This window comes from Asterias rubens, chromosome 4 (assembly GCF_902459465.1).
Source record: "Asterias rubens chromosome 4, eAstRub1.3, whole genome shotgun sequence".
NCBI lineage: Eukaryota > Metazoa > Echinodermata > Asteroidea > Forcipulatida > Asteriidae > Asterias > Asterias rubens.
Window position 1 is genome coordinate 11,695,634 of NC_047065.1, and position 24,068 is coordinate 11,719,701.

Consider the following 24,068-nt stretch of genomic DNA (forward strand, 5'->3'; position numbering starts at 1 on the left):
AACTTGCTGTCAAAAGAAAATACGCCTCAATAGTTCGTTATAACTATAGTTCATGACTTTAGTAGTGCAAGTCAAATCCACAATGGTTCCCGTTTTGGTATGTTATTAGTAGTATGAGAGGCGTATATGACCTCCGTTTTATGAGGGTCATGACCCTCACTCATGAGGGTCTTCGAGCCACTCTAGAAGACTTTGGACTGGGTTTCTCGATTGCTGTGTAAAGGGTGTACTTATCGTTAATAAGCTAACAATGGTTAAAAGAAGTACATGGGTCTTTCTCGATGCAGATAACTCGTTTAAGAATCACCCCTCGGTCAAGAGTGGCGTGTCCGCCAGTTGTTTTGAACGTGTTTGAACTTGCTCTCAGTTGCCGGACCGACAACCGAACGGAATGCCCAATTATATGGACGTGGCCTACGTTTCTGTATTGCGGTGGATTAATTGTTTCCTTTTTTTTTCCTCAAAAATAAAACAGTTCTTTTGGAATGCCGCCACAAACCATTATTTGAGTCTAATAATTGTTATTTATGTTTACTCTTTGTATAATATGCATCCCCAAATCGGCTTTTTGACAACCATGTTTGCATTTTTAATAAACCAACAATAATAATAATAATACACCCTTTTTTTTTTTTTTTTTTTCGATTTATTTTTAGGTTTAAATATTGTGTACATTATAGTAATAGTATCATAATTAAATATAATTAAATGCTTTATTGGAAAATACGAAGAGAGGGTTCCGATTTTACAGAAGCAATTTAGCGTTGCAACCAAAGACCGACGATTATATAAACAAGGTCGTGTTTTATTTTATTTTATATATATTACACATAGAATGATTTAAACTTTTGACGACAACACCGGTGATCTACACTACTTTTCATAAATAAGAGCCCCAAAGTGTGGGTACAACCGAGTTAGCCATGGAGAAAAAGGATTAAATGCTTAGTTTGTTTTGAATTGACACCCCCCCCCCCCCTCCTGTTTTTTTGGGGGGTAGGCCTAAGCAGTTTGCAATACAACAGATAATTTTCTATGCGTATATGTTTCTGTACGGACTAATAAACTTACGGCGCATATCCAGGATATAGGTCTCTGCAAACGATCATATTTCCATCGTTCTCTACAAAGATGAAACGTTAAATAGAGTTATGGTGTCATAATAGAATCTAATAATTACTATCCTAATCTGTAATTGCCCAGTGGCCTTCACTTCGTGTACAAAAACAAAAAGACCGGTGCATGGTTAACGTGAAAACCTCAATGACCCTTGATCACTGAGGCTTATCTGGTAGTTAATAGATGACGTCACAACTGAAATGGTCTACCAGCCAAACGTGCCAGTTCTTGTTCCCCATACAGTGGAGCTATCTTTGTTTTCTACAACTCCAGGACCACATCATGTACCACAATCACTCGGACACGGTATTATGTTTGTGTTTACCTTTGCAAGGGGCTGCAGAGAAAACGAGTATACACGGAAAAACAAGAAAAATGCTTTAACAAATCTCCGTTGATAATACTGTTCTGTATTATTACCAAATCAAACAATACAATCTTGGTGTGTAGGATTGAAAAACCTTTCATCATTTAAACATAAGTTTAGCATTCTTTATCGAAAAATTCAGTATTTTCATTGCACGTCTCCCGCTCTCTTCCTCTTCATTCTCATAAGCACTTTCGTCTGTTGATAGATAGTCTAGGTTCCTAGACCATTGGTGTTGCGTGGTCACACACAACCAACGTTCCGATTATGCACGGCAAAAACTGTACACGCTTGTAATGAACGAACGCTAGCGGGCGCTCTGTTTCTCTTATTTCCTGTGCTCACCAGGACATAGACCTTATCGCAAATACCAATGCGCAAGCGCAGACTGTTGAATGAGGTGCATTGTGGGATAGATATGGATCAAATTTGGATACCAGCAAGACCACAATGCACCTAATTCCAAGCTTTACGCGCGCGCCCCGGTATTTGCGAAAAGGTCAATGGGGAGATCCGGAAATCAGAGAAACAGAGCGCCCGCTAGCGTTCGTTCATTACAAGCGTGTACAGTTTTTGCCGTGCATAATCGGAACGCTGGTTGTGTGTGACCACGCAACACCAATGGTCTAGGAACCTAGACTACCCAAGGCTAATCTCCAATGCCAAAGGAGTCTCCCAGCAAACATCTGTATTGGCTCGATACTGGCATTTTGTTTGAAACATTGGCAATTAATCGGCCCAGTACAGTTGCCATAACTGCTGGCACAATTCTTTATTGGACCATTACAGTCATGTCACTATTGACCCAGAATCAGCCCGTTATCTGGCCAGATGTGGCCCACTGCTGGCAGAAGGCTGGCCCAGTACTCTTTGCATAGGCCCAATAACGCTCGCGCCGATGCTGGCACCTCTGTTTTTGGGCCATTATAGCATGGCACTATTTGGCCCAGAATTGGCCAGCTACTGGCCAGATAATGCCACAGCTGGCAGAAGGTTGGCCAAAATACTTTTTGCACAGTAACAGTTGCCATAACTCACCCAGTAGGCCTACAGGCCCAATAACGTTCATGATGAGTTCATGCGGGCACTTCTGTATTGGGCCAACACAGTTTGCCACTATTGGCCCATAATTGGCCCGTTACTGGCCAGATGGTTCAGTGTGTAATTAATACGTTAATTAATTAAAGGCAGTGGACACTATTGGTAATTACTCAAAATAATTATTAGCATAAAACCTTTCTTGGTGACGAGTAATGGGGAGAGATTGATGGTAACAAACATTTTTAGAAACGGCTCACTCTAAAGTGACGTAGTTTTCGAGAAAGAAGTAATTTTCCACGAATTTGATTTCGAGACCTCAGATTTAGGACTTGAGGTCTCGAAATCAAGCATCTAAAAGCACACAACTCCGTGTGACAAGGATGTTTTTTCTTTCATTATTATCTCGCAACTTCGATGACCGATTGAGCTCAAATTTTCACAGGTTTGTTATTTTATGCATATGTTGAGATACACCAAGTGAGAAGACTGGTCTTTGACAATTACCAATAGTGTCCACTGGCTGTGAAATTTTTCCATGTGTACAAACACGACTAGTATTTTCTTCGCAATGTTTTTAAATGTATTTTGTGATTGTTAATCTAGAGAACTCGAGGTACACTACAATTTCCGATGTTTTAGGTTTTTAGCTTTTAGCTTTAAATCATTCTAATCTAACCTAATCTAATCTAATCTAACAATGCGTTAAACTGCCAACAAACTGGATTTTTTTCAATTGTTAGCCCACAACAGTTAGATTGGTTCGTAAAATGTGGAGAACACTTTTTAAAACGAGGGAGAACTGTAATCAAAATTTAGTTACTTTAAAATCCTGTAAAATAATTTCTTTTTTTTTGACTGGTAAGATAATTTCAAGCCATGAAGTATCATTGTTGAGTCTAGACTACACCTGGTAGGCCTACCTATTTAAGTATAGTATATATGTCTACATTATAAGAGAAAAATAATCAACGGTTTGTGCTTTTAACAACAGAGAAATTATGTTCAAATAATAAATAACTCTTTATTAGAAAAAACACCAACTCAAATACTTTCAAAATGACATTGAAAGCGCCTGTTGGTCCCTCTGAAAGTGCAATTTGATTGCAGATCTATCCAGTACACCCAAAAGCTTGTTACGGATACCTGACCCATACGGGTACCTACCCTGTATGGTATCCTGACAACATCAATATGGAACCACAGCAGAACCTGACTATTTTTCACGTGAGAAGTCCGTCGTCTGCTAGGTTTTCTGTATTGTTTTAAATTTGATTTTTTTCAGGGTGAAGGACTAAAAATTAGCCTTGGTATCCACCATTTTCGAATTCAGCACCCCACATTAGTTAAATCAGGTATGTTACCAACTTTTACTCATAAATGAAATCTGGTCTAGACTACATCAATCAGAAGCCTGGCTGGAAGAGCAGAACTACCTACCCTGTGCTGTAACACTAACCCAGTGAGCCGTAACCTTGGACGTGAAATGTCAAGGCGTACGCATAGGGCACACACACAACAGGCAGGGGGTAAAAGGCTGATGGATTCCAGAGTGTTGGCACTATACAACTAAATATTTATAAAGCGCCTTTACATCAAGATCAAACGATGTAAAGAGCAAAACCAATGGAACTATAAATACAACAAATTACATCTGATACAAGTGAGTTTTGTGATATTTTTTGAACAAAGGCAAAGAGTTATAATTTCTGATGCGTACAGGTATGTTGTCCCATAATATTCACTATTGGCACTCGACATTTTGTTCATGTGAACATACAAAATACTTGCGTCTCACCTTGATGTCAAAAATGAAACAGTTGTTTGCTGTACTTAATCTTATAACGGCCAGCAGGGTGGACGGTCCAAGTCCAAACGTTGCTTTAAAGCAAAATACAGGTCTTGGATTAAACTGATTGGAGGATCGTCTTGACAAAATAGACCACCGACTCTTCTAACACTACGTGGTGACCTTCATCAGATGTCCATGAGCCGTAGTGACGTGTATTTTAATTTACATTAAAGGAACACGTTGCCTTGGATCGGACGAGTTGGTCTACAAAAAGCGATTGAAACCGTTTGTTATGAAATGTACATGGTTAGAAAGATGTTTTAAAAGTAGAATGTAATGATCCACACAAGTATCACTCAAAACTGCACGGTTTTCTTTTTACGCCGCGAACTATCACGGTCGGCCTTTTATGGGAGTCAAAATTTTGACTCCCATAAATGGCCGACCGTGTTATTGGACGAGGTGGTAAAAAGAAAACCACTTAATTTCTAACCATTGCATTTATAACAAATGGTCACAAAACGCTTTTCAAAGACCAACTCGACCGATCCAAGGCAACATGTTCCTTTAAGATCTGGTTGTCTTTATTGGGCCTACGTCTTATTTGTATCTGATGGTGTATTATTATTGTGCTGCCCTATGAGTCTGACATATTATTTTTTGGACGTCAAAATGGATTGGGGGGGGGCTTGGCTTCGGCTTATTGTGTTTTAAGAGTGGTTCATGCTATAGCGCCCTCTCGCGGGGAAAACCGTGTGTACTAAGGTCTTCTTAGCAACACATATCTATCTGTGCTGCGAGATTGTCAGATGTGTTTTTTTTTGTAGCTATAAGTAGTCTGTAGTCGGATAAACCGTTGGTTTGGACACTGTTGGTGATTACTCAAAATAAATGATTATAACACACCTCTGTTTGTTTTTTTTTATTCTGATTGGCTGAAACACGGTCACGTGGGTGAACTATTATACACATTGACTGGCAATGAGGTATAGTGTACGTCTATTCCCCCAAGGGACTTTGAGTGACCAGAAGAGGGACCTAAATAGGCCCCTCGTCTGGTCGATCAGGCCCGAGGGGGAAAGACGTACACTTTTAGTTACCGAAATATACCAGTCAATATGTGTTTTATAACACAGCTCGGTCTTAAATATCAATTAAAAACAGAAATCTGGAAAAGAAAGGAAGTTTTGAGAGAGAGGGCGCTGTAACCGGGCACTATTTTCAAAGACTAATGCCCGCTCGGGTACTGGTTCCTGAAAAACACACGCGCGCGATCACAAGACTATAGTTCATCCTACGTGACCGTGTTTATCTCTGTCCTTACTCTATGGTTTAGCCAACCAGAATACAGAACAAGCAAGAGGTGTGTTATAGTCTAGTGATCGCGCGCGCATGATAGTGTCCGACCGGGCATAAGTCTTTTAATTTTTGACTGGTAACAGGGCCCTCTATAGACGAGAACCGTGGATATAGCAACTCTGCAAAACTTCCTTTCCTTTCAAATTGTTATATTTTATGTCAAATTGACCGAGGTGAACTGGCATTAGTCGGTACATAGTGCACGTCTATTCCCCCTCGGGCATTTGACTGACCAGAAGAGGGACCTCCGCTAGTCACGTCACTCAAAGTGCCTCGGGGAATAGACGTACACTATTTTACCTCATTGCCAGTCAATAATTATGTGTATACAAATTAACCCGGAAGTGATAACAATAATGTGAGAGCGTCGTCGTGCGGTCACGGGCCATTCATTCTGCTTTGGACTCTCAGTTATCAGACAGCTTTTTAGTAACGATGACTGCATCCCATTCAACATTGATGATGACTCTACTCCCGTCTTTCTTTGAGCACTCACTGCTGGCTAGAAGCTCAATCACGTCTTGATACTGTGAGGCGGTTGCCTTCTTTTTAAACTGCGTCACTGCGAGGATGAATTCAAGCAAGAGTTCCCCGTCTTCAGACGTCTTGTCGAAGCACTGGGTGATATCCACTTCACAGTTTTGGTGACTGTGGGTGTATGGAATGTTACGTTGGTTGAACGGGCTCTGCAATGAAGCAAGGCCAAAGTACCGCACATCCTGTTTCAAGGAATCAGGAACACTTCTCCAGAGCTTGAACCAACTACTCTCGTCTGCAAAAGAAAATATCAAATTATACCAGGAGAGTTCATCACAACATGTACAACAACAATATAATAATACAAGACATTGCTAGAGTGTAGGATCGTTTCGTCAATTCATTGTCTGTAATTTGTTTAAAAGGCACTATGGATACTATTGGTAAATTAATTTGCTCTAAATAATTGTTGCCATAAAACCTTACTTGTTAGCGATCAATAGAGAGATGTTGATAGCATAAAACATTGTAGAAGAAACGGCTCCCAAAGTAACGTCGTTTTCGGGAAAGAAGTGGTTTTCCACTAAAATATTTTGAACTTGATTTCAAAACTTCAGAATGAGATTTTGAGTCGGATCGCTATCACCCACGACAGACATTATTTTGTAACGACTTGTCCATAAGTCTAATTTTACCTGACATGATAATGACAAGCAATTTGCCACCAGGTTCAAGGAGGTCGTACATATACATCAAGGAGCTCTCTACGTCACCAACGTGGTACAGGGAGTGAATAGCGCTGATGAAATGAAACTTGGTTCCAATTCCGTCAGTATCTCTGTACTGTTCAAGGGTTTGCTGTCGCCAGTCAAACTTTACACCTTGTAGTTCGTGTCCCTTGGATTGGACCAGTGCTTTGTACTTGTTGATTTGATCTTCGGCAGGTTCAACTACACGGTTCGTGATGATCGGAAATTTCTTCAGGAGTGCGGTCAGGAATGGATACTCTATCTCCCCTTTATAGAGAACAGTTCAATTAGTTGAAGTTAAGAATAATTATTGAGGGGATTGATAAATATACAGGTTCGTAACTTCAGGCTGTTAATAAAAGTGTGCTCTAATTAAGTTCGAGCTTAAAACAGCTCAACTTTAAAGCCTTTTTTCCTGATTAATATACTTTTTACTGGTGTGTTGTTAACAAATAAATTGCTAGCATTGCCTTGCTCGTTCCCGCCCTGCCCAGTTTTCACCATTTTCAAAGCTCAAACATGTCAATCTCCTGCTTATTATATCTGAACTTGTTTACCATTATTCCCCTACTCGGACTTAATACGTTAAACTCAAAAGTCATTGTTTCTACAAAAGCTTTCTTTCCCTTTTTCACATGGCCACTGATCATTTTCTTACGCCGCCACCATTACTATATAATTTTTTACAGTATTCCATGTGCATAATCGCCAGACTAGTATTTTACACTGTTTTAAGTCGCTGTTAAAAACTCTCTTTTTTTAAGCTGCTTATTTTTGTAATTATGCTTTTAATTTTGTATCTTTCACTCGCTGTGTTATTATTTATTATTTGTTGTTCTCTTTGTGCGCACAAGGGGGCTTTTTTTGCATTAGGAGCTTTACACATGTCTTCATTTTGTTGTTATTATTAAGTTATTGGATTTGAAAATTCATATGCTCAGAATTGTAAATCATATTTCTGTATTGCAGCAAAATGATTATTTGAAACACTGCCTTACCAGATCCACTGCCTACTCCTAAGACACGGAGCTCATTGTCTTGGTCCAAGTTTGGGAGATGAGGGACGATCTTGTCGAGTAGCACTGTCTTGCTCCAAGTGTCCTGCCGTTCATACTTGTTTGAAGATGCAATGAAAGCCTCATACGACTTCATATAGCGATCTTCGTAATGTAACTTAGATTCAGCCATTTTGATCTGTCGTTTTCTCTCGCCGTCTGAAGAAGCACTGCCTGCCAACACAAAAACACCCGATGAATAAAAGTAGTCTCACACGAGACAGTAACGTACAGGCAGGTCCGCAGGCAAACTCCATTGCTCATTATTGATTCATATTTCAGTTTTCTCATTATAGTTTCATGTGACTTAGTTACTGCTACCTTCGGTTCGGTATCCGAAACGTGACCGAAACGGTGCTTTACGACCACCAAAACACACCCAACCGCAACCTCGTCCCCATGGTTTACTTTGTTTTCAACCATGTTTACAATAGTAAACCCTGGGATGGAAACTCCTATACTTGGATCCTGATTGGACAACTATTTTACATTACTTGATCGTGTCCGCCCGGACGCTGCTGCATAATGCAATGTGTCCGCGGTGACACATTTTCATATGCACTTGTGTCCGCCCCCGTGTAAAACCGTCCTTGCAGTAAATTAAACGCCATTGGTCGACGGAACACGTTCTCCTTTTTTTACAAGCTAAATGCAGGTCATGAAATTTTCGGCTGCATATACTGCATATGTACGTAGGTCCAGTGCATGCACACTCATTTAAGCGGGCACATACCATGTACAATGTCCACCGGATTGTTTTTGCATAGCCCCGGACACGATTGCATATGCAAAAGTCGACTGACACCGCTACAACACTGCCACCGCAACGACATATAGACTTCTTCACCCCGAAGTCAAATTTTGTACAGTAACTAGATCATGAACATACTCACCTTATATTAAAATATGGTCAAAATAGATCGACTGCAGTGTTTTGCTAAATTTCATGTAAGGGTTGGCTGAAACATCCTGACGACAACAATAGACAAAGCAATACCTTTGAATGTACATATTATACTCCACTCCAACAAATTGCACAGTGACCAATATTTACCTTCAAAGATTAGGCATAGGCATAATAGTGTAAAACTCACGCGCTGGAAGTCAACTGCATAAAATATTCAGATTCAGTCCTTCCCGCGCAGTGCCCATGAACTCGGAGCAAGGTCGTGCCCTCTATTGTCGACTGTTAATAAAAACCTACACGGCAGCTAAAGGTTGTATGGCTTCTGAATGGCACCCCTGAACACTATTTACAAAATAGGGACACCGCCAATATATAGGACTAGATAGCTCAGTTGGTAGAGCGCCGGCACGTTTGTTCGAATTCCACTCTTCCTATAGTCAATTCTTTGTTCTTTATCACCCGGCAATTCGACCCTGCAAGGTTTTAAACGGCCGTAGAACTAGTAACTACCCTTTTATTTCCATTCATAAATAAGGGAATCAGTGTTTGGTGAAGAGGTTTTCAACTACTGGTTTAATCCCAACGAGACTGGTTCTTGATAAACTTTTACCGAGACGAAGTCGAGGTAAATTAAGAACAAGGCCTCGGCGGGTTTAAACCACATAGTTGAAAACCGATTCAACACACGATGATTCCCATTTATAAATACCTGTTCTGTTCAAAAAACATCAACACTTTTGGTCAAAAAGTAAAATAATTGCAAACATGTTAACTGTTCAATGATTTCTTTCAACACAACACCCCTCCAGCTATGAAACGGTAAGGCCCTCCTTCGGGTAAACAACTCCTTATAAGAGTAAGTCCAGTGCATGCACACTCGCTTACGCGCGCACATACATGTACATGTCCACCGGATTGCTTTTGTATAGCCCAGGACACGATTGCATATGCAAAAGTGTCCGGAGCGGACCTTGCAGGGCGGACACAGTTGCATCTGACACCGGCGATCAACAATGTACAAACAAGCGATTAAATCTGGTAACGTACTACGAGATTATGACGAAGATGTGAATTTCGAAAAGTAACCAGACTATTTTATTTGCAAACGTATCCACAATTTGTGGATATGCAAATGATCCAATACCATGGTGAGAGAGCGATCAACCTTGTAACCGCTCGACACACCCTGTGGCGAGGTTGACACAACCGTTCACCTGGCAGTGTGCGCGTGCGCAGTGACGTTTTGGGACCCCCATCACCAGACCCTATAGTTGAGAGTGGCACCAAAACGAATTAGGATACACCAAACGTGTTCAGTGACTTTTTAAAATCCAAATACACAAGTCGTCAGTCCATTCGCTCTTCAACCAAAGTACTGGTTTTTTATGCAAGTTGCCAGACAAGGCCTTTGCTTCATATCAACTATTTATCCAAGGTCCACGGCCTTTGCTACCTATTGGTAGTCGTACGGCCGTAGGCTTTGGGTATCTCTAATCGCAATCAGAAGCCTGGCTGGAAGAGCAGAACTACCTACACTGTGCTCTGTAACACTAACCCAGTGAGCCGTAACCTTGGACGTGAAATGTCAAGGAGTACGCATAGGTCACACACACACAACAGGCAGAGGGTAAAATGCTGATGGATTCCAGAGTGTTGGCACTATACAACTAAATATTTATAAAGCGCCTTTACATTAAGACCAAAGCGCTGAAAAGAGCAGAACCAATGAAACTATAAATACAACAAATTACATCTGATACAAGTGAGTTTTGTGATATTTTTTTAACAAAGGCAAAGAGTTATAATTTCTGATGCGTACTGGTAGGTTGTCACATAATATTCACTATTGGCACTCGACATTTTGTTCTATGAACATACAAAATACTGGCGTCTCACCTTGATGTCAAAAATGAAACTGTTATTTGTTGTACTTATTGTGATGCCCTACGAGTCTGACATATTATTTTTTGGACGTCAAAGTGGATCGGGGGGCTTGGCTTATTGTGTTTTAAAAGTGGTTCATGCTATAGCGCCCTCTCGCGGGGAAAACGTGTGTACTTAATAAAAACTAAGATCTTCTAACCAATACATATCTGTGTGTGCTGCGAAAGTTTCAGATGAGTTTTTTGTAGCTATAAGTATCCTGTAGTTGGATGAACCGTTGGTTTGGAAACTATTGGTGATCGCTTAAAATAATCGTTAGCATAAAAAGCTGGTAGAGAGCAATGAAGAGATGATGATAGTGCAAAACATTGTGCACATGCTTAGACCATTATGCTATCAGCAAACAAATAACCCATAGGCCAACGAAGTCATATGCCTTAGTCTCGATTCTAAGTCTTCAGTGTGCCACAGCTATTCAAAATGGCACAGGAGTCAAACTGAAGTTGTACTTTGTATTCATTTAGGGATCATAACAGGCGATATACACCATAAACAACAACAGATGTGTTGATACTTCTGCAGGGGTGGGAGGAATTAAGGCCAACTTTTAATGAAAGAGGACAAACTTTAAAATAAAATAAAAATACAGAAAGAAAAAAAATACACATGATGACGTTTCAAGTTAAAATATTTCGCTGCAATGATGTGTTCCTCATCACAGAGTGCAGTTGCAGACACACATAAATCCAACGTGAGCATCACAGGTCAACACATACGATGACTCTATTACCATAAACAACTTTGAAAACTAAAACCTTTCAAACAAAAATGATTTGATACAAACACAAGTGATCCTCATTTTGGGGCGCATTACAGTTATCATCCTCCCAGATGGCAAACTTTGGGAGCATGGCTTTTAAATGGCGGTAAGAGCCATGCTATCTGCACATTACAGATAATGTATAGAGGAAACTAAATGTCTGTGCTCTTGAGTCATAGCAAACAAGAAAGTTCTATCGGGTGCAAGAACATTGAGGGCGCACTTGGTATCACAATAGTCTGCCCAATATGTAATAGCCATGTACTAGGCTCTTTACGCAAGCACCGGCCCGCTCGCGGGCCCGCTCTGCTGTTTGGACGACCAGACAACTGCATAGATACACGGTACTGGCACAGTACTGGGTAGTAGCACAGTACTTGATACGGTGGGGTCGAAAATCGAGGTTTTTCTACCTCGTACAACGAAACGATTTGTTTGTACGAGGTTGAGAAAACCTCGAAAAACCATGCTGCGACCACAGTATCAAGTACTGTTATCTACTACGCAGTTCGTCGTCCAACGCTACGTGGTAAATTCAGCGCGGGCCGGTGCTTGCGTACAGAGCCTTGGTGGACAAGGCTACGATTATTTTTATAGATTAAACGCAAATGTTGAGTACACTTTTTCAAACATAAGGATAAAACATTGGCATCATATTGGCACCTGCTCATCATTCAAATACACTTAAAAATATAAACATGTTTTTGGTCAACATGTGAAAATGTGGGTACGAAACAACTTATGCCTAAACAGACATTGTGTTGATTATCCCTAGCTCTATGATTATCTAAACACTGTTTTTACCTTGTAACCTACTCACACTTGCAGGCCTTTTGGGACATTGGGATACTGTATTCGAGCATTTGTAATAGGCGACTCTTGGGACGCTTGGTGGCAGCAGACTTACCAGGTAAAATCCATTGTTCTCGGTAATGAAGGCAGGCTCAGAACTACGTAATTTTGGAAATTTACCCGGTAAGTCTGCTGCCACCTAGCGATCCAAGGTCGCCAATTGTACTCAGTGGCCAAGTCACTGTTACTTGACTGAAACTCAGCTAGCCAAGGTAGGCAGTATTCGTTAATCGACTGAAAACTACTTGCATCGGCCGTTGTACTTTAATCCAGAACTGAACAAAGTGCAATCGTAAACTCAACCCGCGCTGCTCTTGTTGGAGATAAGTAACACACCAACAAATAACAGTCGACGTTTGGTATCATGGGCGGTAATAACAATTATTAACACCGTACTTTTACTTTACACCCCCAAATAATATTTAATTTACCTTTTTGGTGAAAATTATACATGTTATTCTTGATACTAAACTATGAATGATTATAACACACCTATGTTTGTTTTTTATTTTGATTGGCTGAAACACGGTCGTGAACTATTATACACATTGACTGGCAATGAGGTATAGTGTACGTCTATTCCCCCAAGGGACTTTGAGTGACCAGAAGAGGGACCTAAATAGGCCCCTCGTCTGGTCACTCAGGCCCGAGGGGGAAAGACGTGCACTATAGTGTACGTCTTACAGAAATATGCCAGTCAATATGTGATTTATAACACAGCTCGGTCTTAAATATCAATTAAGAACAGAAATCTGGAAAAGAAAGGAAGTTTTGTAGTTGTAATTCACGGTTCAAGTCAAGAGAGGGCGCTGTTCACTTTTACTGATGGCACCGTTCAGATAAGACGTGCACCAACGGAGCTCCGCATTTACACACATCCATACTACAGCTTGACTATGGGACCGAAGAGGAAAGGGCCGAGGGCCCCGGCCAACGTGGAGCCAAACCCAGCTACATCGGGTGAGGACAGTCCGGACATCGACGACAGCAGAAAACAATCTGGAGCGGATTCATCGGACTACCAAATTTTCGTCCAGGCTACTTTTAACAAATTGGTGGAGGGGCAACGCCTTTTAGAGGCTCAACTTGGGGCCTCCATCGAGTTCAACAGCGAAAGGATCACCACACTCGAAAAAACCAAAACGGAAGTGGAGGGCAACATCAGCGATTTGAAACGAGAAGTCGGCACCTTAAGAGACCAACTCGACCGCCAACAGTCCGAAATTAATAAACAAGAACGTTTTTCGAGACGCAATAACTTTCGTGTTGTCGGAATGGAGAGAGTCGAAGGGGAAAACTGTCTTGAAAGAATCGAAGACCTGCTAATCGACAAGTTCCACTGGATCGACGCACCAAGAATAGAGCGAGCTCATCGGAACGGTCAAGACAGAACCGGTAAGCCAGCCCATATTCTGGTTAAAATGCTGTCATACAGGGACAAAATTACGGTACCAAAATCCCATCGTTCTGCATTGGAGGGCCTACCCCTGTTCGTAGTTGACGACCTCACGGCGAAAGATAGAGCAGAGAGATACAAATGGAAAACGGAGGTGAAGAAACTGTACGACCGCGGAACAAAGTTGCGTTTTTTTGCGGGTTTTTGGCGTAACTCTACGGGAGCTCAACACAATTTTGACTAAAAAAACATCGTTTATTCATGAACAATAATTCAATTGTGGAGCCATATCCAGACCTACTTTTCCCAGTAATAAGGTATTTTGGTGTGTTGACCTTTTTCAGAGGTGTAGTTGGTCCTTTAATAAGTTATAAGTCATATATTCATTTGCTGTTCACGTTTGGTTAATTATATAATTTCTTTTTGCTGTGGTATTTCTCATAATCTGGTTAGGGTAGTTTTCCCTCGTTTTTCTACCTATCTGCCTGGTTTGCGTTAAACGTGGGTTTCAGTCCGTATTGCTACCCTTTGTTCTTCTTCTTCTTCTTTTTTTTTTTTTTTTTTTTTTTTTTGCGGAGTTCCCAGGGGTCTTTTCAATGGCTAAATTCCATTTAGCTTTGGTTTTTGGACGGGTTCATCAGATACGTCACGGGTCCTTTTTGGTCCATGGGGGTGGGGTTGGGTTTGGGTTAGTGGTTTGGGGGAGGGTTTTTTGTCCAACCTTGTTTTTGTTTTTTTCTGCCAGTGGCCCTTTTTTTGCTGTTTTTTTTTTTGGGGGGGGGGGGGTTTTGGTAATGTAAAAACCCTGGAGGAGGAAATATTCAGTACTAGTAAAACCTTTTTTTCTGTACAATCAAAGCTTTCGTGTATACGATATGTAGAGAATGTTAAGGCTATTGTGTTGGTTACATGGAATGTCAGTTTACTTTCTAAATTACTGTGTTGCCTTTACTATTTCTTAAAGGATTGTAGATGATTAACGGTCAAAATACTTATATAAAGTCACCGAAGAGCTTAAGTCAAAACAAACTGAGCATATTGATCTGCGTAAAAATGGAGGGTGTTCTTATTCAATCTAAGACCCGCTGGATAGAAGAGGGTGAAAAACCATCACGGTATTTTTTGAACATGGAAAAACGCAAGATGATTAATAAAAAACTATCAGTTCTGTTGTCAGAGATGACAACACTTATGCTAGGTCCTCCTGTGAAATCCTAAATGAGTCTAGGCTTTTCTATAAAAAACTTTCCGGGGCTGAAAACTTGAACGACAGCAATTTGAGCTGTGTTTTTAATGGAGTTCCAGTTCTCTCGGATAAACTGCGGGAGAGTCTGGAAGGTCCTTTGTCATACCATGAACTCCTAAATGCCCTAAAGGTAGCAAAAATGACAAATCTCCAGGTTCGGATGGTTTCAGCTTCGAATTTATAAGTTTTTCTTTTCTGATATTGCATGGTACCTGTTGCGTTCTTTAAATTATGCATACTCCTCAGGGAGTCTTTCAGTTACGCAATAGTATGGTATTGTTACGATGTTGCCTAAGGGGGACAAGCCACGCCAATTTCTTAAAAATTGGAGACCTATTTCACTTTTGAATACCTCATATAAACTAGCCTCTTCTTGCATTTCTGATAGACTTAAAAAAGCTCTTCCTTTCATTATTCATGAAGAACAAAAGGGTTTTCTTAGTGGCCGGTATATTGGAGAAAATATTAGGCTGATGTACGACTTGCTAAATTTTACAGATAACAATAATATTCCCGGAATGTTTTTGTTACTTGATTTTGAAAAAGCCTTTGATTCAGTTTCACACAGTTTTATTTTGAAGGTTCTTGAACAATTTAATTTAAGCCCTTCCATTCAGAAATGGTTCAGTGTTTTTTATAGCGGGGCGAAAGCTTCTGTTCTTGTGAATGGTTTTCTTTCCGAATCTTTTAAGATTGAAAGAGGTTGTAGACAGGGTGATGGTTTGAGCCCCTACCTATTCCTTTTATGTGCAGAAGTGTTTGGAATGTTGATCCGAAAAGACAAAGTGCTTAAAGGCATAATGGCTAGCGATTGTGAATTCAGACTTTCCCAGTATGCTGATGATACAGTTCTTTTTTTAGACGGCTCAGAAGGCTCCTTTGAAAAGTCCTTTGAAATACTTGCGGCCTGTTCTAGTATGTCTGGCTTAAAAGTCAACATTGACAAAACTAATGCGGTTTGGATTGGTAGCAACAAAGGGCGTAAGAAAGGGATTTGTGAGCACATCAAAGTTAACTTGGTTTTGGCTGAAAACTCTTTCAGAGCCCTTGGTATAGACTTTAACACTTATCTTGCTAGTATGGTGAATTTGAACTACACCAAGGTCATTTCTGCTATTAAAAGTTTAATTGAGCAGTGGTCTAAACGTAACCTAACGGTGCTGGGGAGAGTTACTGTAACAAAGTCGCTCCTTTTATCTAAGCTTACTTTTCTTATTTTAACTCTCCCCAACCCGCCTAGCAATGTTATCAAAGAATTAGACTGTATGTTCTATAACTTTATATGGAAAGGGAATGACCGTGTGTCCAGGAACCAGATGATTCAAGGCTATTGTCATGGAGGAGTTAAAATGATTGACATGCATTCGTATATAAAAGCCCTTAAGGTCACCTGGATCCGCAGATTTCTAAATTCAAATAACTTGGGTTGGGTCACTCTTTTTTTGAAGATTTCGAACATTTATGATCCTCTAGCACTCGAGGGAGGCCACCAGGCATTGCTGATCTATTTAAAAGGGGCCGCAAATCAAAACCATTGTTGGACTGATGTTCTTAATGCTTGGTGCAGCTTTGTTAAGTGTCATGTACCTGCCAGTCAAATTGACGCTTTGAAAAATGTGTTGTGGCATAATCAGAATATTATGGTCGGTAACAAACACATTAACTATAAACACTGGGCCAAAGAGGGTGTGAACTTCGTGTGTGACATTTTTGACTCGCAAGGTGTGGCTCTTTCTCTTGTGGCATTCCAAAGAAAATTCAGGGTCAGAACACGGGGGTGTGGTCAATGCAATCAAACATTCCTTCCGCAATGTACTGAATGGAGAAACCTCAGAAATTGCTCGACCTTTTTTACCATTTAATTTTGAGACTTTGTTGATGGATATAAAGGGCTCCACCCGTCTGTACAGTGTTTTCACCTCCAGCAAAAAAGTTGTGCACAAGTTTATTGTTAAATGGGAAGACAAAATTGGCGTGATTTTTCCGATTCCTCAATGGCACATTTTCTGTGGTTTACCCTTTAACTGTAAATGTGACACCAAGTTACGTTGGTTCCAGTTTAGATTGGTGCATAGAATTCTGGGTGTAAATTCCTTTCTTTCTAAAATTGGTCAGAAGAATTCTAATCTGTGTACTTTTTGTAAAATGGAAGAAAAGACACTAGTCCACTTGTTTTGTAATTGCAAGGTGTCTCTGTACTTTTGGCGTCAGATAAAACACTGGTTGACTAATACACTGAACATTGATATTAATTTTGACAACACGACCAAGCTGTTTGGAGTCCTTAATAGAAAATGGTCTGCTCTAAATTTAATTCTCATTCTTTGCCGTTTTCATATTTATCGGATGAAGATGAACGACAGAAAGCCCACATTTGTTCTTATCAAAAAGGAAATAAATCATTATTTTGTAATGGAAAAAGTGATCTTTGTTAAGAATAACAACTTGGATAAGTTCAATACCAAATGGGAGTCTTTTGTATTGCTATGTACCAACTAAATGCCTTGCATAATCATCAAACTTCCTGTTTTTGCAATTTGCCATTTCTCTCTTAGTATCGTTCTATAAGTAGTTGGTTTTACCAGTAGTTTGTGTAGCTTTGTACATTGAAGAAACTTGAATAAATTTCCCCCTCCAGGGAAAAAAAAAAAAAAAAAAAAAAAAGAGAGGGCGATATAACCGGGCACTATTTTCAAAGACTAATGCCCGCTCGGGTACTGGTTCCTGAAAAACACACGCGCGATCACAAGGCTATAGTTCATCCTACGTGACCGTGTTTAGCCAACCAGAATACAGAACAAGCAAGAGGTGTGTTATAGTCTAGTGATCGCGCGCGCATGATAGTGTCCGATCAGGCACTAGTCTTTTAATTTTTGACTGGTTACAGGGCCCTCTATAGACGAGAACCGTGAATATAGCAACTCTACAAAACTTCCTTTCCTTTCAAATTGTTATATTTTATTTCAAATTGACCGAGGTGAACTGGCATTAGTCGGTACATAGTGCTCGTCTATTCCCCTCGGGCATTTGACTGACCAGAAGAGGGACCTCCGCTAGTCACGTCACTCAAAGTTCCTCGGGGAATAGACGTACACTATTTACCTCATTGCCAGTCAATAATTATGTGTATACAAATTAACCCGGAAGTGATAACAATAATGTGAGAGCGTCCTCGTGCGGTCACGGGCCATTCATTCTGCTTTGGACTCTCAGTTATCAGACAGCTTTTTAGTAACGATGACTGCATCCCATTCAACATTGATGATGACTCTACTCCCGTCTTTCTTTGAGCACTCACTGCTGGCTAGAAGCTCAATCACGTCTTGATACTGTGAGGCGGTTGCCTTCTTTTTAAACTCCGTCACGTGGAGGAGGAATTCAAGCAAGAGTTCCCCGTCTTCAGACGTCTTGTCGAAGCACTGGGTGATATCCACTTCACAGTTTTGGTAACTGTGGGTGTATGGAATGTTACGTTGGTTGAACGGGCTCTGCAATGAAGCAAGGCTAAAGTACCGCAGATCCTTTTTCAAGGAATCAGGAACACTTCTCCAGAGCTTGAACCAACCACACTCGTCTGAAAAAGAAAATATCACATTATACCAAGAGAGTTCATCACAACATGTACAACAACAATACAATGATACAAGACATTGCTAGAGTGTAGGATCGTTTCGTCAATTCATTGTCTGCAATTTGTTTAAAAGGCACTATGGATACTATTGGTAAATTAAATTGCTCTAAATAATTGTTGCCATAAAACCTTACTTGTTAGCGATCAATAGAGAGATGTTGATAGTATAAAACATTGTAGAAGAAACGGCTCTCAAAGTAACGTCGTTTTCGGGAAAGAAGTGGTTTTCCACTAAAATATTTTGAACTTGATTTCAAGACTTCAGAATGAGATTTTGAGTCGGATCGCTATCACCCACGACAGACATTATTTCATAACGACTTATCCATAAGTCTAATTTTACCTGACATGATAATGACAAGCAATTTGCCACCAGGTTCAAGGAGGTCGTACATATACATCAAGGAGCTCTCTACGTCACCAACGTGGTACAGGGAGTGAATAGCGCTGATGAAATGAAACTTGGTTCCAACTCCGTCAGTATCTCTGTGTTGTTCAAGGGTTTGCTGTCGCCAGTCAAACTTTACACCTTGTAGTTCGTGTCCCTTGGATTGGACCAGTGCTCTGTACTTGATGATTTGATCTTCGGCAGGTTCAACTACACGGTTCGTGATGATCGGATATTTCTTCAGGAGTGCGGTCAGGAATGGATACTCTATCTCCCCTTTATAGAGAACAGTTCAATTAGTTGAAGTTAAGAATAATTATTGAGGGGATTGATAAGTATACTGGTACGTAACTTCAGGCTGTTTATAAAAGTGTGCTCTAATTAAGTTCGAGCTTAAAACAGCTCAACTTTAAAGCCTTTTTTCCTGATTAATATACTTTTTACTGGTGTGTTGTTAACAAATAAATTGCTAGCATTGCCTTGCTCGTTCCCGCCCTGCCCAGTTTTCACCATTTTCAAAGCTCAAACATGTCAATCTCCTGCTTATTATATCTGAACTTGTTTACCATTATTCCCCTACTCGGACTTAAAACGTTAAACTCAAAAGTCATTGTTTCTACAAAAGCTTTCTTTCCCTTTTTCACGTGGCCACTGATCATTTTCTTACGCCGCCACCATTACTATATAATTTTTTACAGTATTCCATGTGCATAATCGCCAGACTAGTATTTTACACTGTTTTAAGTCGCTGTTAAAAACTCTCTTTTTTTAAGCTGCTTTTTTTTGTAATTATGCTTTTAATTTTGTATCTTTCACCCGCTGTGTTATTATTTATTATTTGTTGTTCTCTTTGTGCGCATAAGGGGGCTTTTTTTGCATTAGGCGCTTTACACATGTCTTCTTTTTGTTGTTATTATTAAGTTATTGGATTTGAAAATTCATATGCTCAGAATTGTAAATCATATTTCTGTATTCCAGCAAAATGATTATTTGAAACACTGCCTTACCAGATCCACTGCTATAATCATATTAAAAATGAAAAATAAACTGTCCAGTTTTAATCTATCTAGGCTTTGATATTCATAAGTTCAATTTGTTATTAAGACTGTTATTGTAGCGAATGATTTGAAACACTGCCTCACCAGATCCACTGCCTGCTCCTAAGACACGGAGCTCATTGTCTTGGTCCAAGTTTGGGAGATGAGGGACGATCTTGTCGAGTAGCACTGTCTTGGTCCAAGTGTCCTGCCGTTCATACTTGTTTGAAGATGCAATGAAAGCCTCATACGACTTCATATAGCGATCTTCGTAATGTAACTTAGATTCAGCCATTATGATCTGTCGTTTTCTCTCGCCGTCTGAAGAAGCACTGCCTGCCAACACAAAAACACCCGATGAATAAAAGAAGTCTCACACGAGACAGTAACGTACAGGCAGGTCCGCAGGCAAACTCCATTGCTCATTATTGATTCATATTTCAGTTTTCTCATTATAGTTTCATGTGGTTTAGTCACTGCTATCTTCGGTTCGGTATCCGAAACGTGACCGAAACGGTGCTTTACGACCACCAAAACACACCCAACCGCAACCTCGTCCCCATGGTTTACTTTGTTTTCAACCATGTTTACAATAGTAAACCCTGGGATGGAAACTCCTATACTTGGATCCTGGTTGCACAACTATTTTACATTACTTGAATATGTTCCATATTCATAGGTACAGCCAGCCGCCGGTGTCGCATGCGGATATGTTCTCTATGCAATACTATCCGGAGGACACTATTGCATATGCAATAATGTCCGCCGGACGGTTTTGCATATGTAATCGTGTCCGCCCGGACGCTGCTGCATAATGCAATGTGTCCGCGGTGACACATTTGAATATGCACTTGTGTCCGCCCCCGTGTAAAACCGTCCTTGCAGTAAATTAAACGCCATTGGTCGACGGAACACGTTCTCCTTTTTTTACAAGCTATAAATGCAGGTCATGAAATTTTCGGCCGTTGGGTATTCGCTGCAATCATAAATACGTGAATATTCATGCTGCATATGTATGTATAGGTCCAGTGCATGCACACTCGTTTACGCGGGCACATACCATGTACAATGTCCACCGGATTGTTTTTGCATAGCCCCGGACACGATTGCATATGCAAAAGTCGACTGACACCGCTACAACACTGCCACCGCAACGACATAGAGACTTCTTTACCCCGAAGTCAAATTTTGTACAGTAACTAGATCATGAACATACTCACCTTATATTATAAAAAATATGGTCAAAATAGATCGACTGCAGTGTTTTGCTGAATGTCATGTAAGGGTCAATAGAAGCAAAGCAATACCTTTGAATGTACATATCATACTCCACTCCAACAAATTGCACAGTGACCAGTATTTACCTTCAAAGACTAGGCATAGGCATAATAGTGTAAAACTCACGCGCTGGAGGTCAACTGCATAAAATATTCAGATTCAGTCCTTCCCGCGGAGTGCCCATGAACTCGGCGCAAGGTCGTGCCCTCTATTGTTGACTGTTTATAAAAAAAAACCTACACGGCAGTTAACGGTTGTATGGCTTCTGAATGGCACCCCTGACCACTATTGACAAAATAGGGACACCGCCAATATATAGGGCTAGATAGCTCAGTTGGTAGAGCGCCGGCACGTTTGTGCGAATTCCACTCTTCCTATAGTCAATTCTTTGTTCTTTATCACACGGCAATTCGACCCTGCAAGGTTTTAAACGGCCGTAGAACTAGTAACTACCCTTTTATTCCCATTCATAAATAAGGGAATCAATGTTTGGTGAAGAGGTTTTCAACTAGTGGTTTAATCCCAACGAGACTGGTTCTCGATAAACTTTTACCGAGACGAAGTCGAGGTAAATTAAGAACCAGGCCTCGGCGGGTTTAAACCACATAGTTGAAAACCGATTCAACACACTTTGATTCCCATTCATAAATACCTTTTCGGTCAAAAAACATCAACACTTTTGGTCAAAAAGTAAAATAAATGCAAACATTTTAATTGTTGAATGATTTCTTTCAACACAACACCCCTCCAGCTATGAAACGGTAAGGCCCTCCTTCGGGTAAACAACTCCTTATAAGGGAATGCTGTGCGCGTCGCGCGTATCGCGTGATGTGGCACAACTGTCCCGGTGTGGCGGTTTCAGTCTTCCGCCGTGTTCAGTTTTCCGGGTGACGTTGTCGGTCATATCAGCACGCTGTTCGAACGGTTTTAGCTTTCCGGCGTGTTCAGTTTTCCGGGTGACTTGTCAGATACCTGCGCGAGTACCCTGGCGAGTACTGTTAGTTCTCTCAGCAGTGACCCCACATTGTTTACTACGATTCTTTTATGTGTAGTCACATATACTCTTGCCCCATCTGTACATGTATGGGTACAACTTCAGGCAGGTCACACTCTGCTTGCATAACAAAACAACTCATACGATCCACGCGAGGGTAACGGATGACTCAATACGGCACTAAAAATGGACTACTTTCGCTTGTTGTGCGCAGGCATCGCATGACGTAATGCTACCGTATTGGGTCATTCGGAAAACTGAACACAGCGGAAAGTTGAAACCACCACACCGGCCGTTGCTCTCGACCAATAGGAATTAAGCAACTGTCTTATAAGCACAGGTGCAAGCTCGCGTGTCACTCACATGTTTAAACAGTTTTTTACTGGTCATAAACAAAGCTTTTTATACACACCACGTGACGCGCTCTCCACCAATAGGAATGGCGAAACTGTCTGAGGTATTTATGAGTACCTTTTTGGTTAAAGACACTGGACAATATTGGTAATTGTCAAAGACCAGTCTTCTCACTTGGTGTATCTCAACATAATGCATAGAAATAACAAACCTGTGAAAATGTCAGCTCAATCGGTCGTCGAAGTTGAGAGATAATAATGGAAGAAAAACACCCTTGACACACGAAGTTGTGTGCTGTCTGGTGCTTGATTTCGAGACCTCAAGTTCTAAATCTGAGGTCTCGAAATCAAATTCGTAGAAAATTACTTCTTTCTCGAAAACTACTTTTGACCACACTGCTGAATAATATGCGGTCATCTAACCGATAGTTGAACCTGCTATTTGGGGAAATACTTTGTTTGGTGCAGGCATTTAGCAATTTTTCGCATGTTCACATTATTTGGACTATAGATAGTGTTTATAGTGTGCATGATCAATATCGTTATGACTTATGATGTTTTCTTTGAGGAACCGATTTTCTCTATTCTAGGATGAAGACCATTTTATTTATTGTAGACGTTTATCACAGTGTATCCTAAGGCCCTTTCAAAACCGCGGCTTCGGCTCCAGAATCGGCTCATCAGCAGAGGCTAGCTTGGGTCCTCACGAGGGTTCGGCGCTCAATCACTCCGCTCGCTCGAACCAATAAAAAATCTCACTCCGAGTTGGTCAACTTTAGGGATCGGTGATGACCGATTGCAAAAAGCCACCACCGATCCCTAAGTTGACTGATTGCAAAAAGCCACCACCGATCCCTAAAGTTGACTGATTGCAAAAAGCCACCACCGATCCCTGAAGTTGACCGATTGCAAAAAGCCACCACCGATCACTAAAGTTGACCGCATGCAAAAAGCCATCACCGATCCCTAAAGTTGACCGATTGCAAAAAGCCACCACCGATCACTAAAGTTGACCGATTGCAAAATTCCATCACCGGTTGCAAAAGTTGACCGATTGCAAAAAGCCACCACCGATCCATAAAGTTGACCGATTGCAAAAAGCCATCACCGATCCCTAAAGTTGACCGATTGCAAAAAGCCATCACCGATCACTAAAGTTGACCGATTGCAAAAAGCCATCAACGGTCGTGAATATGCATGACCGATCGCTAATACCATCACCGATCATGAAAAAGCATGGCCGATCGCTAAAATGGACCACCGATCGTGTTTTACGACCGATTGCTAAAGTTGATCACCGATCGCATAGGACCACCACCGATGACA

At 40.8% G+C, this 24,068-nt stretch overlaps 2 protein-coding genes across 2 annotated transcripts; both read right to left on the bottom strand.

The window, feature by feature from the left end:
- Window positions 1–5,807: 5,807 nt before the first annotated feature.
- LOC117288791 (histamine N-methyltransferase-like) lies at window positions 5,808–8,959 on the bottom strand. The gene is made up of 4 exons (XM_033769627.1): window positions 8,850–8,959; window positions 7,900–8,130; window positions 6,848–7,168; window positions 5,808–6,447 (listed from the first exon to the last, which is right to left on the bottom strand). Exons 2-4 carry the CDS (start codon window positions 8,087–8,089, stop codon window positions 6,083–6,085), a joined length of 876 nt encoding a protein of 291 aa, XP_033625518.1. The 5' UTR covers window positions 8,090–8,130; window positions 8,850–8,959; the 3' UTR covers window positions 5,808–6,082.
- Window positions 8,960–17,717: 8,758 nt separating this feature from the next.
- Window positions 17,718–20,649, bottom strand: LOC117288792 (histamine N-methyltransferase-like). Its single transcript, XM_033769628.1, has 3 exons — window positions 20,223–20,649; window positions 19,036–19,356; window positions 17,718–18,635 (listed from the first exon to the last, which is right to left on the bottom strand). Exons 1-3 carry the CDS (start codon window positions 20,410–20,412, stop codon window positions 18,271–18,273), a joined length of 876 nt encoding a protein of 291 aa, XP_033625519.1. The 5' UTR covers window positions 20,413–20,649; the 3' UTR covers window positions 17,718–18,270.
- Between the last annotated feature and the right edge of the window lie 3,419 nt (window positions 20,650–24,068).

What these genes read in the sequence shown, in the direction of transcription:
- LOC117288791 (XM_033769627.1), bottom strand. Translation starts at nt 8,089, where the DNA reads ATGGCTGAATCTAAGTTACATTACGAAGATCGCTATATGAAGTCGTAT. An exon ending in AGGAGTAGGCAGTGGATCTG is followed by an intron (nt 7,169 to 7,899) that starts GTAAGGCAGTGT and finishes TTCTCTATAAAG; the next exon opens with GGGAGATAGAGTATCCATTC. An exon ending in GCTTGTCATTATCATGTCAG is followed by an intron (nt 6,448 to 6,847) that starts GTAAAATTAGAC and finishes TTTCTTTTGCAG; the next exon opens with ACGAGAGTAGTTGGTTCAAG.
- LOC117288792 (XM_033769628.1), bottom strand. Translation starts at nt 20,412, where the DNA reads ATGGCTGAATCTAAGTTACATTACGAAGATCGCTATATGAAGTCGTAT. An exon ending in AGGAGCAGGCAGTGGATCTG is followed by an intron (nt 19,357 to 20,222) that starts GTGAGGCAGTGT and finishes TTCTCTATAAAG; the next exon opens with GGGAGATAGAGTATCCATTC. An exon ending in GCTTGTCATTATCATGTCAG is followed by an intron (nt 18,636 to 19,035) that starts GTAAAATTAGAC and finishes TTTCTTTTTCAG; the next exon opens with ACGAGTGTGGTTGGTTCAAG.